The following is a 17063-nucleotide window of genomic DNA, read 5'->3' as shown; positions in this document are numbered from 1 at the left end:
GCCTTCCAGTAGCACCTTAGTCGTGTGCATGCACACTTCTTCAGAAAGCTCATACCAGTAACAAACTTAGTTGGTCTCTAAGGTGCTACTGGAAGGAATTTTTTTTTATTTTGTTTTGACTACGGCAGACCAACACGGCTACCTACCTGTATCTGCCTTAGACTAAGACCACTGGTCCATCTAGCTCAGGAGTGTTGACACCGATTGGCAGCTGCTCTCCCAGCCCTGCTTGGAGACGCTGAGGAATGGACCTGAGACCACTTGCATCGAGGCAACGGGGCATCGGCCCTTCCCTGCACGTTTGCTGCTGGCACATTCATTTTGCCCCCTTACTCCGACTTTCCTGAACTTTGGGAAGGCTGGCGTCTGCTCATCGGTTTTACTCTGCCCTGTTGAAATTCTCTAGCAGGAGAATGCCACAGCCAAGGCCAGTTTCATTAATGCATCCCTCCAATTATGATGCATTTTACTACGACAGCCCCCATCTTCCCACCTCCATCTACTTGGGAGGCCTTTGGCTGGAACTGCTGGTAGGAAGGGGAAACCTCGTGAAGGGACATCTCTGACACCGGGGGCCCCCTCCCAAAAGGAAAAGGACGGCTCGGCTGCTGAAATGCCGCTGCTGTGGGACAGCTATGAATTCAGGAGGATTAAATTAATGGTGAGCATTTGGAGAGGGGGAGGGAAATCTGGCAATGGCTAAATGGTGGTAGTTTCCAGGCAGCCATCATGGGAGGGGAGGGGCCCAGCTTGTGATCTTCCTCAGCATCTGCTTGGAAAGCAGCAAGTTGGATTAAATGGGCTGGCTTAATAGAGCTGTCCTTAATCCTCCCCTGGATAGGAGAGTTCAGTGCTCTGCTGCCTCCTCAAGGAGGTGGGGGGGGGGAGGGAAATGGCCAGAAAGACTGCCCTCGGCAGACCTCGAAATCTTGAGAAAGTTGCTACTCCAAGCCCCAACGTAAATGAGCCACCAAACCTTGAATGGGCCAGGACAAATCTGAGCTGGCAAGTTGGCAAGTTAAAGGTCTCTGTTTCCCCAGCAGTGAAAGCCAGCCACTTGCCAAGGAGTTAGCCAAAAAGAGGACTTGAAAAACCAAGTGGGGGTTGTCTGCCAGACACTCAAAGCCTCACCAGGAAGTCACCCATGCAGGGCTTTGAGGCAACTGCTAAGTGGTGAGTGGAGGCAGCTGATGCAGCAAAAGAGAGAGAGAAAGGGGGGGGGGGAGAGGAATAGGGCAACACCAGGATTCCTGGCTCTGGGGGCAGTTGACCCTCTAGCAGGCTTTGCAAGGCACACTCAGCTGGGCCTCATTCTCACAAATCCGGCAAGGAGAGCTGCCTGCAGTCAGGCTGCTTCCTCTTCATCCCCAAGTCACACAGCAGTTTTAAGACACCGAAATATAAATTTTATTATTTCCAAGTCGTTAACACAGTCCATAAGTTACAGGGAAACTAAACCGTTAGCATTTCTCTTATGTACAAGAGGGTAACTGAAAGTATGCAGTTCGTCTACTACGTACCTGGAATGCCACAAAGTCGGAGACCACCATGAGCGGAAGCGGAAGGGGCTGGACGCTTCCTGCCCCCTCCCTGCCTCCCCTTGCAAGGAGGCAAACTGTTTGGTCCCACCCATGGTAGTGCCCAGACCTCCCTCTCCACCAGGCAAAGGCGGGCAGGGAGTTGTGGGTCTGGGAACGAGCTGCCAGGCTCCACCCAGGGCTTTGGTATTCAACAAAGCGCAGTGCCAAGCAAGCAGCCCGGGGGTGCGTGTCTCTAGTGCCATCTTGCTAGCTAACCCACCGAAACACCGCTCATGTACAGACAGGCAGGAGGGCATCTCCCCCATTCGCTCATTCCTTGTGCATTTGGGTTTAATGGTTTCTTAATTAAATCGTTCCACCTGAGTCGGTGGGAAACAGTCAGAGTCCCGCCAAGTAAGTGCCACTGTCACCAGGAAGCAGCAGCAGAGTGCGCTGCCTCCTCACATCACGTACCAGGCCACAACTCCTGCGGCGACAGCAACGCAGGCCGCCAGGACCAGCTGGACGGTGGGCAATTTCAGCAGAGCCAAGGCCACGTGGCAGGGGCAGCTGGAGACTTTGGCAGCGCCTGGGGAGAGGGAGGGGGGAGAGAAGGGTGGAATCAGAGACCGGCAGGGGCGCAGGCCAGGCACCCAAAGAGGGAGGGGGAGGTGTAAGAAGGAGACCCACCTAGCTTGGCGGCGTAGTAGGGGCACTTGCGCAGGTCTCCTTTCCCATCGTGCACGGGGAGGCCCCCCTCTTGGGTTTCTTCCGCTAACAAAGCCCCGATCTTGTCCAGTTCCTCAAACACCTGCAGAGAAAGGGCAAGGAGAAGCCATGAGCCAGAGCAACCACCCCCCGGAGTCCTGGTGCACTCTAATAATATTTATTATTATTATTATTATTATTATTATTATTATTAATAATAATCATCATCATCATCATCATAATCATTTATACCCGCTGCCCGGATTTCGGGTGAGAGTAATAATAATAATAATAATAGTAATAATAATAGTAATAATAATACTACAGTGGTACCTCGGGTTACATACACTCCAGGTTACAGACTCCGCTAACCCAGAAATAGTGCTTCAGGTTAAGAACTTTGCTTCAGGATGAGAACAGAAATCACACGGCGGCAGCGGGAGGCCCCATTAGCTACAGTGGTACCTCAGGTTAAGAACAGTTTCAGGTTAAGAACGGACCTCCAGAACGATTTAAGTACTTAACCTGAGGTACCACTGCAATAATAATTTATTATTTATACCCGCCCATCTGGCTGAGTTTCCCCAGCCACTCTGGGCGGCTTCCAATAGAACACTAAAATACAATAACCTATTAAACATTAGAAGCTTCCCTAAACAGTGCTGCCTTCAGATGCCTTCTAAAAGTCTGGTAGTTGTTTTTCTCTTTGACATCTGGTGGGAGGTCATTCCACAGGGCGGGTGCCACTACCGAGAAGGCCCTCTGCCTGGTTGCCTGTAACTTGGCTTCTCACAGGGAGGGAACCGCCAGAAGGCCCTTGGCGCTGGACCTCGGTGTCCGGGCAGAACGATGGAGACGGAGACGCATGCCAGTCAAGGGCTGGCTCTGAAGTGCCACCTGCGCCAAGTCTGGGGTTCCAGTCAAAGGAGGTCCAACAGCCCAGGGCCTGGCACCAACCAAGCCAAGACCTTGGCAGCCTCGCAGGCCGCAGTTGCCTGGGCAGTGCAGAGATTTCCGCAAGGCCTGCTCATCCCTTAGTGGGACCTCTTCAGCGGGAAGACACATTTTGCCCCTGGCTCTGCCCCTTTGGGCAACGCCTTGCTGAGACTCTGTGTGTGTGCACATGCTGCCGACGGGGCTAGAAACTTGTTTCACAACAACACTCAACCTCCTGCGCCAGGTTCAGTCGCAACCCTGGCAACGGATGCCACAGATTTGTGACCTTTGCACACAGCCCAGGAGCCAGCGCTGCTGACTGCTCCCTCGAGGATGTGGGCCAAGGAGGGCAAAAGGTAGGGGGAGGGAGGTGTCACGCAGCCCGGTCCAGAGCAGAGGCCGGAGGCACCACCCTGCCCGGGAGAGAGCACCAAGGGGCCAGCCTCAAAGCCAGACTGAGAACTATAGGGAGGGCAAAGGCTGGCTAAATGACAGGGGGATTCCCACAAGCACCCCCCACCCCAGCAGGCAGCAGGTCAGGGTTTGTAGCTCCTCCTGTCAGCAGAAACTGCTTCCTCCTCCTGAGCTCCAGGTGAGGTCTTCTCCGCAGCCGAAACAGCCTTCCCCTGCCCCCACCCCGGCTCCGTACCTGCATGTTGAATTCGAAGGCCTTGTTGGCCTCTTCGACGATCCTCTCCTTGGTCCCCTTGTCCAAGTCGAGGGCATTGAGCCGGGCTCTGTAGAACTGCTTGAACTGCTGGGGGTTGGAAATGTTGTCGAAGATGTAGAACTGGACCCCCTCGCCGGTGCTGGGCAGCTTCAGCGCCCGCTGGGCCACCTTCTTCAGCACCTGCCCCCCTGACAGGTCCCCCATGTAGCGGGTGTAGGCATGAGCCACCAGCAGCTCCGGCTCGTGCTGCCCCACATGCCGGATGCGGTCGATGTAGCGCTGGGTGGCCTCTGAGCACTGGACCTTCTCCCGCCAGCCTTCCCCGTAGAAATACTCCAGGTCTTTCATCAGGGCCTCCTTCCGGTGCAGCTCCAGGGGGAAGTAGAGAGGGGTGAAGGCCGGCTGGTCCTTGTTCCGCTCCATCTCCTCCTCCAGGGCAGAGTACGTGAAGTACAGGGCCACGGTGCCCAGCTGCAAGAGAGAAGAGGAGCCATGTGGGGAAAGGAGGCAGCACGGAACCCCGGCTTCCCCTCCAGAGATCCTCACCTGGTCAGGAATCATGGGGCCTGGCATAGGTGGGGGCACAGCTTGCCCACCTCTAGCCTACAATGCCTGACTGGCAGCTCTCCTGGGTCCCAGGCAGAGAAGAGTCTTCCCAGGCGCTGTTGCCCGAACCATTTTTAAGCCGAGATGAGGAGGGCATGGAAGCAGGGGCTCTGCCAGGGCACTCGGCTGCACTCTCAGGCTGGCCTCCTTTGCCCCAGGCCATGCTACTTGGGAACCCTCCGGTGGGCACCTAACTGGATGGGCAACATGTCAGCAACTCCTTTCAAATGAGGGGTTTGGAGCCTATCGGGTGGCTGCTTGAATTTCACTGATCTGCCCCCACGATCTGAAGAGTTCAAGGTGGACTATGGAGGGCAGCAGGTTTGAGGCAAAAGACTAGAGACTGGAACAGTCCTGGGAGCTGTGGGCTAAAATGTTGCCCACCTGGATGGTCCCCCCGAAGGAGTTGCTTCTGGATCCAGTGCTGTTGCTGGGGCTCACACAGCCTCAGACTACTGCAGTGTGCTCTACATGGGGCTACCTTTGAAGGTGACTCAGGAACTACAATTAATCCAGAATGCGGCAGCTAGACTGGTGACTGGGAGTGGCCGTCAAGACCATGTAACACCGGTCCTGAAAGACCTGCATTGGCTCCCAGTACGTTTCCAAGCACAATTCAAAGTGTTGGTGCTGACCTTTAAAGCCCTAAACGGCCTCAAAGGCCCAGTAGACCTGAAGGAGCGTCTCCACCCCCCGGACACTGAGGTCCAGCTCGGAGGGCCTTCTGGCAGTTCCCTCACTGTGAGAAGTGAGGTTACAGGAAACCAGGCAGAGCGCCTTCCTGGTAGTGGTGCCTGCCATGTGGAACTATGTCGCATCAGATGTCAAGGAAAGAAACAACTATCCAACTTTTAGAAGACATCTGAAGGCAGCCCTGTTTAGGGAAGTTTTTTAATGTCTAATGTTCTGTTGAAAGCCGCCCAGAGTGGCTGGGGAAACCATGCCAGATGGGAGGGGTATAAATAATAAAATAATTGTTGTTGGTGGTGGTGGTGCGGCGGCTTATATTCAGGCCAACACGGTATCTTTTATAAACACTGGAGGTTTTTTTTTAAAATAATCAAGTGGTGTATAAGTGTTATGAAATAAAATATAAGTAAGATCTCCATCCCCTGACTAGTGAACAGGGAAGGCTGAGCAGCCGCCACTAAGCCCACTTCTGACCAGTCACAGGGGGACTATTCAACAGAGCCAGAAGCATCTGCGCCCAGCAGCTGGGCTAAGTTCTTTGCTGGGGGAGAGAGCTCCCTACAGGCCACACAGCACATATGAATCGCATTCCCCATCTGCTAAAACGGGGTGGGGCAACCTCTGCTGCCGCCCCCCCACCAGCTGATGCTCAACTACAACTCCCATCAGCCCCTGCAAGCATGGTCAATGCCCAGGGCTGATGGGAGATGCAGTTCAGCAACACCTGGAAGGCTAAAGGTTGCCAACACCAGTTCTAAAGAGGGATCATAGCCAGCACACTGCAAGACGCACCTTGAAGAGCTCCCTCTTGATGCGCCCTTTCAGGAAATCCTTGACAAACTGAGTGTTTTCAGCCCGATCATGTGATTCCTTGGTCCCTTCCTTGAGCAGCTCAGACAAGTCTGTGGCGCTGTGGAGAGACAGAAGTGCCTAAGGGGAAGAGGTCTTACATGCGCAGCCCGAGATCGGAAGCAGCCTGCACGTGCTTGATTCAGCCTCCCAGCACCCAAAAACAACCAGCCCAGAACTCTCAGGCCCCATGAAACCACCACAAACACTGCTGTGCCTTTCTGCACTCCAGGGCAAGAGAAGGCATTACACTGCCCCACTCCATGCAATGTGCTGTCAGCACCCCAAGCCTCACCAACCTGTCCTCCGAGAGCCTTGCACATGCCTGGAAAACAGCCCAGGGCTCCTCCTGCTGCCTACAGGCTGCCTGTGCCCTTGCTGTTCCCCACCTTGGCCAGAGTTATTGGCCTTACCTGGATGAGTCCTCTAATCTGGGAGACTCCCCCCGGCCCACCTGCTTCCATTTGGTTCCGTCAATGAGCTCCATAACACCTTCAGAGAGAGCTGAGCTAGGTGCCATTTTCCCAGAAGGGCTTCTTGGCAGCACAGATACCGAACTCTGAAAGCATTCTCTGGATATGGCAAGCTGAGGACTCTGAAGACCCCCAACTAAGAATCTCTCAGGGAGGAGTGGGTTTCATTACCAAACAAACTTCCCTTCATTCAGCTCCTGGCTTAGCAGGGAAGGGGTTTCCCCCAGCATGACAAACACCCGAGGCTGAAACACCAGCGTTCCTTCTTCAAGTTCCCACATCTGAGGCAGCAGCAGGAACATCAATATGCAGAAAGTTAATTGTGTCGAAACTGTATTTTTGATCACTGTATTGTCTACTTGTTGTTAAAGTGTGTTGCTTTTTTTTCAGTTGATAACCACTATTTTATGTAGATCACTTAACAGATTTTATTTTATTAAGCCGCCTATAAATTTTGTTACGATGAACCAAGTAAGTCTCCTTTGGGGGCATTTTCACTTCATTTTCTTGCTCCAGGCCTACTCACATTCATGCAGTCGAAATAAAGAAAGAAATTTGTCCAGTAGCACCTTAGAGACCAACTGAGTTTGTTCTGGGTATAAGCTTTTGTGTGCATGGACATGAAAGCTTATACCCAGAACAAACTTAGTTGATCTCTAAGGTGCTACTGGACAATTTTAAAATTTATTTATTTATTTCAACTGCGTCAGACCAACACGGCTACCTACCTGAATCTAGAACCACATTCACGCAGTAATACTGCACCCAACCACAAGGACAAGATCTCCCGCCTCTGCCAATACTTCCTTCTCCTCCTCACCTCACACTGTCATCCTCCTCCAACTCCTCATAGGAGAGATCTTCAGGCTCCTCCAGTGCCTCTGTTACATCAGACGACATTCTGCAACCAGGGGATCTTGGCTGGGCTGCAGGACACTTTGCTCAGTCCTCAATTACCTGTTCAGAAAGAGCAAGAGTCAGTTACACAGCCTCAAGTCTGCAGCATCCTTAACAGTCAAATAAGATTCATGCAGCTGGAGCTGAAAACCAAGCTTTGCAAATCAAAGGCTAAAAACGTGGTGGTGCGAAGCATTAACCTGATCCATTTGTGACCAAGCCAACTTAGAAGTGCAGTATTTTAAGCCTACCACCCCAAATGTAAGTCCTTGTCACCAGCAACTTTCACTGTGCGGTCCAATAAACTGCCCACTCTTCAGTAAGAACAGCCTCCGACTAAGCTCCATGGTCAGCCTGAGAACTGAGGAGAGCAAAGAGCCCAGTTTGATGTGCAACTGCTGAGCAAACCATTGTTTGGGCTGCAGCTGCCCTGGCAGCAGAAAGAGTAGCAAAGAAGTCCTTCAATGCCTGCCTTTCATTTCTAGGATTTGGGCTGCAGCAGCAGCAACCACCTCTACTTGGTGAGCCATTGAAACTGCTCCAGAGGAACAAAGGGAGGGAGCAGCCAAAGCTGAATGTGAGCCAGCTCTGCCAGCCATGCCATGAAGGACATGCAGGGGACGAGACAGATGATACCTAAGGCCAAGAACAACAAGATAGTCAGAAACACCGCAGGGCTTGCAGGCAGATATGGGAAAGAGAGACAGAGAGGCAGACAGACAAATACAGCAAGACACAGGGAGACACGCAGAAAGAGAGAGATGGGATATGGGAACTGCATCTCCTCAAGTTAGTGGGGACAAAGTAACAGCAGGTACGGTGCCAGTGCTTTAAAAAGGATGCCACAAGCTACCCATCAGCACCATTACACCCTGTCGAGCTGCAGCAGCCCCTACCTCACACCACCTCACCCAGCCCCCTCAGGGAAATCCTGGGCTTAACTAATGAATTTCTGATTTGGTGCCTTGGTGGAAAAGTGCAAATGAGCAACTCAAGCAGGATTTAAAAGAGTCAGCCCTCAACACCTAATCAGGTCCGGGCCTAGAGATTTTGCAATACATTATAACCCTATTTCAATTTGGCTACACAAGCCTGGTGATGCATCAAGTACCAGCCACAGACATGCCCTCCATCGAAATGCCATCAGAGGACACTGGTTGCTCAGAAACCTGCTCCAAATCATGCACCCTGCTGCCAGTTCCTTTCCTAGACCACAGGGAACATGGAGACGTTTTGCAAATCACTGCTAGTTAGCTCTTCAGTTCCTTTCTGAGTGGCCACTGCCCAAAAGGACACCACATACCAGTCACAAAGGCACCTTATTATAAGCAAGTGATGGATAGGGGCAAAAGTTATTCCCATCCCAGAGCACAGGAACCAGCTGAGTGCTGCTACAGATGTGCACACTTCAAGGCAATCCATCAGCCAAATTACAGTTCGAGAGACAAAACTTCCTTCTCTAAAATGTCCCAGGAGGAGGCCGCACCCCAGGCACCTCCTGCCACAGGATTCCAGTCGCCACCATGCCAACTAGGCAAGGACTTGACGTCAGGAGGCTGTTGATACCTGGAAACCTCCCACTGCCTTTGCCTTCATTTCAGGAAAACCTGTGCATCATACCACCAGAGGGCTGGCAGAATGATCCACTTACAAGCTGCTCAGGCACAGCTCACTTCCAGAGACTGGGAATTTCTTCTTTCTTTCTCAGAGGCCAACAGTTCCAAAGGAACTTGAGAAAGGATCCGTTAGGAACTTATATGAGCGCCTCACTCCCCCCCAAAACAAATTCCCTCTAACATTGCTTCTAATATTTTCAGCTGGACCAGTACAGTTCCAAAGGAAAATCACAAGTTGCCTACTCAAAAAAACACAACTGAAGTATACAGGACAATGAAATGTTAATAAGCTGCCACAGTTAGCAGCTTAACTATATTTCCAGCACTTTTGACACTCAGTTTCCAAGCTGATTGAGTCTTGGACCCAAGGGGCTAGCACTCTGTGCCACTTCCTCCGATACAGGAGTGGGATGCTCAGGATAGCGCCAGGCCCCATTCCAGAGGGAGCAGCAACAGCACGACCTTCAGATGCTCAGGCAGGACAACTAAACATCCTCCACTTCACCACATGGAAGAAGCCATGGCAGGTAGTGGAACCTCCAAGTCCAGAAGCAGCAGGCTGCAGATTATCAACTGTTTGGGCCGGGAGTGGTGGTGGTAAAATGACGGAGGGCTGCAATCTTCATGTGCCACATGGATGCTTCCGGGCAGCATCCTGCTGGCTGCTGTTGGAAACAGGATGCCAGAACAGTGGGGCCGCCTGGTCTGACCCACTGGGGCTCTTCCATGGTATTAGCTGTGGTAGCTAAACTACAGGCTCCACATCCAGAGGCAGCTTCCCTCTGGGTAAATCCCAGAACCATAGTTAAAGAACAGGAAGCTGAGCGTAGGAATAGATAAGACACGCCCCCCCCCCCAGAATGGAGGGGTGCAAGAAGTGGGGTCCCCCAGGAAACTTGTTCATAAATCAGGTAATTTAAACGGACCCTCTTCGCAAGGGAGGGAGGGAAGAACGAAGTCCAGATATACTTCTTGCATCCCTCCACGATGGAGTCTGTCCGCTTCTTCCTACTCTCAGCCTCCTGCTTTTTAACCAATAAATAACACGTGGGGCTTCCTAGTTGGGTGGGGGTAGTGAGTAAAGTGATGCAGGGGTAAAAAATTATTCACATTTGTGAAGAAAGTCCTTCCTTTTCTCCTAATCCAGTGAGGCTGAATAGTAGAAATTGGGGGTGGGCAGAAGGAAAAACCCCCTCCATGCTGCTAAGCGACTGGAATGAAGCGCGTGTCAGACTAGAAGGTGGTTTCTGATCCCCTCCTTGGCCACAAAGCTCATTGGGGGTGACATTGGGAGCCAAGCACCGCCTCCCTGAGCCTCCCTCGCAGGGTGATTGTGGGGATCAGAGCAGGGCTCGAATTCCCCCCTCAACTCAGCCCTCTCGAGCCTCGCTGGGCATGACCTGGAGCCACTCGCCATCGCTCTCATCGCGACTTCTCTCACAGGGTTGTTGTGGGGGGGGAAATCTTAGTTATGTGCTGTCCTTGCACCCCCCCTGCAGGCACCTCAAGGGGGGGGCGAGTGGTTCTTCTCCCTCCTCCGCCTCCTGCTCTCTGAATCCCCAACAGCGCCCCTGCGAGGCAGGCCAGGCCTGAGGGAGGCGCTTCCAAGATGGGGGGGGGTGCAAGAGAGATTAAACGAGCCCTGATGCCCCCAAGTTCCTAGTCCTCACTAGGACCCCCCCCTCCCGCTGGCCGGCCTGGCGCTGCCGGGGAAGGGGCTGGGAGGCGGCCCTCTGCGCATGCCCAGGGGAAGCCCGGCCAAGGGCCGCCGCGGAGCCGTTACCTCAGCCGCCCGCCGCTCCTGCCGCTTCCTCCGGGTCTCCTCGCGGTCTCGAGGCACTTCCGGTCAAGCGCCCCCGCCGGACGGAGCTCCGCCCCCTCGCGCTGGTCACGCGCACAAAGGGCCGCTTCCGAGGCGCGGCGGGCGGCCTATCGGCGGGCGAGCAGCGCGTTTGTGACGGCGGCGGGGCCCGCCCCCTCGGGGGAGGGGCCGAGGCTGGCCCGGAAATAGGCGCCCCGCCCCCTCCCCGGCTCGGCCAGAGAGAGGAGGGCGGCGGGAAGGGAGGGCGAGGGGCGCGCCTCTCCTCCGCCCCCGCGCGGCGCCTGCCTGGCACTGCAGGGAGGGAGGCGGGTGGGGACTTTGTTGTACAGTGTTATCTTTATTGCCACAAAGGCAGTAAAATAATAATAAAAAATATAACACAGCCATGCCGCTGCTGCAGTGAAGCCCCTGCGGGGGAGAGAGTGCCTCAGAGCATGTGCAGAGTTCCTTCCCTTTCCCTCCCATGGGCTGGACTGCGCGACGACATCGCCGTGCCTTTCGGAGTCACGCGCTGCTCACGAGGCTCTCTCGCACCAGGTCGCCTTTTTCCTGCGGATCATCGTGATCACCAAGAGTCGTGAGTCTCTGGCCATGTGCATTCAGGGCGTTACCCTTAACACGTGTATTGACCAGGGGATGAAGAAATCCCACCCCCCGTCATTCCAGATTGTGCCAAGTGGGGTCTCCAATCCGTTCCAGGGACTAACTGGTGGCTCAGCCAGAGTGAAACGGGCACCCGACCCGTGATCCTTCCATTGCAATTCCTGCATTGCAGGGGGGTTGGGCTGGATGACCTTTGGGGGTCCCCCTCCAAGTCCTGCCTGGTGTCAGGAAAGCAGCGCCAAGGCGGGAGCAATCTCCCTCGAGACCTTTGCAAAAGTTCTTTCTTCCTTTCTCCAAGGCAGCCAAAGTACCCTCAGCTCCTCCGAGGATGGCGGAGAAGAAACGGGTGGTGGTTTTTGGAGCTACAGGTAGGTAACCTTCCAAAATGGAGACTAGGAAACATGTCGCGCATTCTTGCATCTCGGCGGGACGTGGGCGCGTCTCTCAGGTAGGTTGCCTGTGGGCGCAGCGGGGAGGCGGGAGATTTATCTCGCACGGAGAGGGGCTGATCTGCGTCCCCGGGGGCAGTTCGGGAATGTCAGGCTCTGGACCTCGGGGGGCTATAGATGGCCTTAATGTGCATTGCTTTGCCTGCTTCAAAACGTGCTTAGGCAGTACCCTCCCCCCTTTAGGGAGTATAGCCCAGTGGTAGGGCATTGAATCATAGAACTTAGTTGGAAGGGACCACAAGAGTCATCTAGTCCCACCCCCTGCAATGCAGGAATCTTTTGCCCAACCTGGGGCTCGAACCCGTAACCCTGAGATTAAAGAGTCTCCTTCTCCCCCCTTCAGTCTCTGGCATATCCAGCTCTCCTGCCTGAAACCCCAGAAGAGCTGCTGCCAGTCAAGAGAAGTCAGCCCTCCCAAACTTGCTGCCCCCTAGCGTAGTGTGGTTCCTCGCCAATTCCCCCGTCCCTTGAAAATTAGGGTCCTGGTGGGCCATTTAATGACATTCCCCTGCCTGCTGTAGCAACTTTAACATACTGTTCTAAATGCTGAGTTGGTTTTAATTGTATTATTTTTAATTCCTTCAAGTTACAGTACTGTGCAATGAAATGCAGCGTGAGAAATAAAAGCAGCAACGCAGTTAAAATGAACATGAGCATTTAGTGTGACGAATGGGCTGTCTCCACACATCGGAAGGTGGCGAGCTCTCCTTCCTGGGAGGCTTTTATAGGCAGAGGTTGGAGGGCCACCTGTCAGGGATGCTTGAGTTGCGACTCCTGCATTGCAGGGGGTGGGACTAGATGACCCTTGAGAGCCCTTCCACCTCTACCATTACATGGTTCTGTGATCCACAGAGGCATTGCAGGCAACCTGAGTGAAGTTCACAAGCTCACCATGCCCTTGACTACAATTCCCATCAGCTGCTGCCATCGTCCCCTCTGGAGGACACCATGTTTAGGAAGGGTGGTTTAGACAGTGCCCAACTAGATGACCTGAAGAACTGACCTTGCCTAAGGCAGGGCCTTGTCCTTTGCGATGCATCTGTGGTGCATGCTGCCGACTGCAGAGACAGCTGAAGAATCCAGGGAGTCTCCCCTCTCTCCTGGTCTCCCAAGAACGTGGAGAATAATGAGGGGAGCAGAACAGAGGCCAGAGGTACGCAGACGCAGTTTGAGACGGCTTGGGAGAGGAGCATCTTAGGAGGGGTGGAAGGCAGGGACCTTCAGCCCTGGCAACTTCTCCATAGGGGCAAGATCTGCTGGGAAGGGTTGCTGAGACCACTGGGCCGAGAAGGATTCCATTCCCTTGAATAAAGAATTCACGTCACCGGCATCGGATATTTCCTTCCTTTCTCGCTGACCTGCTTCTGATTCTCCCCCACCCCCTTGCGTTCCCGCAGGGTTTCAGGGAGGCTCGGTGGCCAGGGCCCTGCTGGACGATGGCACCTTCCAGGTGCGTGCTGTCACCCGCAAGCCGCAGCAGAAGGCTGCCCAGGAGCTGGAGAAGAAGGGTGCTGAAGTGGTGAAGGCAGACCTGGAGGACGTGCGAAGCCTGGAGCAAGCCCTGCGAGGGGCGTACGGAGTCTTCCTCGTGACCGATTTCTGGGAACATCTCAGCAAAGAGCGGGAAGTTGCCCAGGTGGAGCTAAGCCCAAAGACGGGGCAACCCGCAGTGCAGTGTGAGGGGTGCCCAACAGGCATGGGGGGGGGATTCTCTTTCAGAACTGGCTGCTGAGGCTGCATTTGCAGCAGTTTGATATGCTACTAAGAGCATCACATGCCAATAATAAGCCTGGCAACCAATCAGCAGCCAAGTCTGATCTTGGTAGAAAAATGCAACCTGTGTTGCTGATAAAAAGTAGTGCGACTCATGCAACACGTTGGCGATTAATATTCACAGAACAGTAATTATACATACTTTATCAACCTTCTGAGAAAAATACAAAACATTAAACAAAGCCACAAAGACTTGCAAACTACCCAGCCTAAAATGAACTTATAATGTCTGGTTTCAATAGGTTTTTCAAATGCTTAACTTCATTGTCTACAACTTTATTAACATCTATCTACAATTCTACTAGCATCTCTCGGTATTGTGAATATCACCGAACTTACCTTTCGTTGGTATCTTCATGAACTTATCTAAAAGACTGAGTTAAGCATTTGAAAAATCTATTGAAACTAGACATTATAAGTTCATTTTAGGCTGGGTAGTTCGCAAGTCTTTGTGGCTTTGTTTAATGTTTTGTATTTTTCTCAGAAGGTTGATAAAGTCTGATCTTGGAGACAGGTGTGACCTGCTGACAGGATCTCTCTCGTGCCAGCGACCCTCCTGCAGCATTCTGCACTAACTGCAGTTTCCAGATCAGCCGCAAAGAAATCCTCACATGGCTTGGATTGCAGGAAATCCATTCTTGAAGTAACTAACACAAACTCCAGTGGCTAAACTATCCTGGTCTCGGAATGGTCTCAGCTGTTGCACCAGCCATAGTTGGCCAGAGCTAGTCCTCGCCCCAAGGCCACCGGGGCGACAGCTGTACATTAAGCTGCTGCTGAAGGCAGAAGGGCAACTCCAGTGACCCACAGCCTCCGCAACCCACAGCCCCGCAAGCCACCCCTTTGCCAAAGTTCTTTCACTGCTGCCGGAAGCGCAGGCAAGGACAGTCCCCTGCCTGGGAGGGAGCCACCTTCTTCCTTGGGGGATAAATTTGGGGAAGACCAGTGCTTCCTGCCTCTCATTCCGTGTCCGGTTTTGCACCCAGGGGAAGCATGTGGCAGACTTAGCCAAGCGACTGGCCTTGGGCTACGTGGTTTACAGCGGCCTCGAGAACGTGAAGAAGCTAACGGAGGGGCAGCTGGAGGTGCCACACTTTGACGGCAAAGGCGAAGTGGAGGAATACTTTCGGGCTGTCGGGGTGCCCATGACCAGCCTTCGGCTGCCCTGGTACTTTGAGAACTTCATCACCATCTTCCGACCCCAGAAAGCCCCAGATGGAGACAGCTATGAGGTAGGTAACAGCATCCCTCCTTCTGCCCTTAAGAGATGCCTCACCTGCTGCCCAGATTGGCAGGGAGTCTGATGCCACTGGCGTGCCTCTCTCTTGCGGAGGAGGGAAGGGCAGGGGGGCCTCAAGCCTCACCTTGGGCAGCAAAAAAGATGGGCAGGTGCTTTCCTTAGTCTGCCACTGCCCTCCTCACCCCATTCCAAAGGGTTCATTGGAAACACTTTCATATTTTATTTTCATAGATTAAATGTGTATACCGCCCTTTATCCATAGACCTCAGGGCATCACACAGCAGCATGGGCATAGCCAGGATTTATGTTAGGAGGGGCAGGATTCATGTTGGGGGGGGGGGAGACAGGCTTCAGTTAAGTTTTCTTATTGATTTACTTGCCCGAGGGGGGGGGGCATGTGTCCCCTTGGCTACGCACATGCACAGCAGAGGAAAGTGCCAGCAGGATAGGTGGCACAGATCTCCTTCCACAAGCCTCCCAATAAATTTGGGGAACTGATTGAATTATTATTATTATTATTATTATTATTATTATTTACTATAGAGCTTTGTATTCTTGGTGCCCCTTGTGCTTCTGGTTTCAGTCATAGGTTTGTGGGTCTGTCTATCTTGCAAGTCCCGTGTGCCACACCTTTTGCTCTCTCATTTCTTAAAGCGGTACCTTCCCCTTACTTGTCTACGTTGCTTACTGCAAATATCCAGAGAACCAGCTTTATAATTTCTTCTTGCGAATGTAACACCCCATGACAGCCTTGGTTTGGTTTTTAGGTGTTTCTCTCATGAGGTTCTATTTTGTGGTTTGGGATGCATCGATAATATTCAATAAAAATATGCCCCCTCCCTAAAAAAATAGTATCATCCCCCTTTGTGCATCCGGGTTGCAATTGATGGTCACCTGCACTTGCTCTGCCTGTGCTGTTTTCTCCTTCCCTTGAGAGGCCTCAGCTCCTCTTCTACTCTCTTTTGTAGCCATTCCCATGGGAGAAGTGCCCATTGATGGGATGGCCGTGGCTGATCTCGGGCCAGTTGTGGTTCGGCTGATGAAAGAGCCAGAGAAGTACATAGGCCAGGACATCGGGCTGAGCAGCTGCAAGCACACCGTGGCAGAGTACGCAGCCCTGATAGAAAAGTACACCGGGAAGCCTGTGAGAGATGCCAAGGTAAAGCAGGTGCATGGGCAGCCCTCCAGGGAGGGGGGTGGGGAGGACCACCAAGCTGGCACTCGCTGGAAGGGACAGGCCACACCCATCTGTACCTAAATGGCACAGCGAGAGCGCCAGATGCTGCGGAAAGCTCCCAGGCCCCTTTGTTTCCAGGTCAGCTTTATCTGCAAGTTGGACCAATGCAGTTTCTCCTGCTCTTTCTGCAGATGTCGCTTGAATCCTATGAGAAGCTGGACTTTCCTGGTGCCCAAGAGTTAGCCAACATGTTCCGCTTCAACATCCTGGGCCCAGTTCGAGATCCGGCCTTGACTCTGAAGCTCAACCCAAAGGCCAGGAAGTTTGAGGAGTGGGTGGCGGAGGAAAAAGCTGCTTTCAAGGACCTCTAGCAGGGGAGGGGCCTCCCTGGGACCACCTGCTTTGTTCTCCCCTCTTAAATAAAAAAAGATGGCTTGGACCGTTACTCCATTCTCCTTGCAGGGTTGAGTTCATGGGAGGGGGGGCGGTTTTGAGGCTCACTTGCTTCAAACCACAAAGGGGGGAGGCCTGGCAGCTCCAACCACAGATCACACAAGTCTTGGGTAGTTATTTGCTTTGGACAAAGCTACAAAGCCCAAGGCTGTCAGTCATCCAAGCATAACATCTTGCATGACCCAAAGGAGGGGAGAAGTCATACTTGGGAATTGGCCTGGGCCAGGAAGTGATTTTGAGCCTGTGTCCTGGTGGAACCCTGTAGCAAGGCAGCCTGCCTCCACTCCAGGGGCTGCTGGCCAGCTCTGCCCCACCCCTTCAGGAACCCTGAAGAATCGGAGGTGACCAGCGTAGCAGCAAAGCCTCAGGCTCTCTTGCCAGATAAAAGGTCATAGGGCTGACAGCCCGGGGTATGACTACAGGACCAGGAAATGGGGACTTGCCTTGTTGCTTTGGATCTAACAGCTGGATGCAGGAAGCCACGTCCTAATATGTAGGGTCAAGCAGGCAAACTAGGGAAAGGTGCTAGTTCAATAGGGCGGCTTTCCTTTCTGTATCACCCCCTAGCAGCAGGGTTCAAG

The 17063-nt window shown here is 53.1% G+C and overlaps 2 protein-coding genes across 5 annotated transcripts; one reads left to right on the top strand and one right to left on the bottom strand.

Moving 5' to 3' along the window:
* Positions 1-1383: 1383 nt before the first annotated feature.
* Positions 1384-10915, bottom strand: HMOX2 (heme oxygenase 2). Its single transcript, XM_080981381.1, has 6 exons — positions 10749-10915; positions 7273-7409; positions 5923-6040; positions 3814-4305; positions 2211-2331; positions 1384-2109 (listed from the first exon to the last, which is right to left on the bottom strand). The coding sequence occupies exons 2-6, from the start codon at positions 7350-7352 to the stop codon at positions 1982-1984; spliced, it is 939 nt and encodes a 312-aa protein (XP_080837507.1). The 5' UTR covers positions 7353-7409; positions 10749-10915; the 3' UTR covers positions 1384-1981.
* A 104-nt stretch (positions 10916-11019) lies between these two features.
* NMRAL1 (NmrA like redox sensor 1) lies at positions 11020-16474 on the top strand. Of its 4 annotated transcripts, none has more exons than XM_080981385.1 (6): positions 11020-11364; positions 11693-11758; positions 13237-13475; positions 14599-14848; positions 15821-16011; positions 16221-16474. In XM_080981385.1, exons 2-6 carry the CDS (start codon positions 11719-11721, stop codon positions 16398-16400), a joined length of 900 nt encoding a protein of 299 aa, XP_080837511.1. In that variant the 5' UTR covers positions 11020-11364; positions 11693-11718; the 3' UTR covers positions 16401-16474. The 4 variants fall into 4 exon arrangements, with proteins under 4 accessions (XP_080837511.1, XP_080837510.1, XP_080837509.1 ...); XM_080981384.1 differs by having other exon boundaries at positions 11020-11380; XM_080981383.1 differs by having other exon boundaries at positions 11020-11380; positions 11689-11758.
* The last annotated feature ends 589 nt before the right edge of the window (positions 16475-17063 follow it).

The sequence above is a fragment of the Podarcis pityusensis genome, assembly GCF_964106645.2.
Source record: "Podarcis pityusensis genome assembly, chromosome: 14".
Taxonomy (NCBI): Eukaryota; Metazoa; Chordata; class Lepidosauria; order Squamata; family Lacertidae; genus Podarcis; species Podarcis pityusensis.
This window is presented reverse-complemented; position numbering and strand designations above follow the sequence as displayed.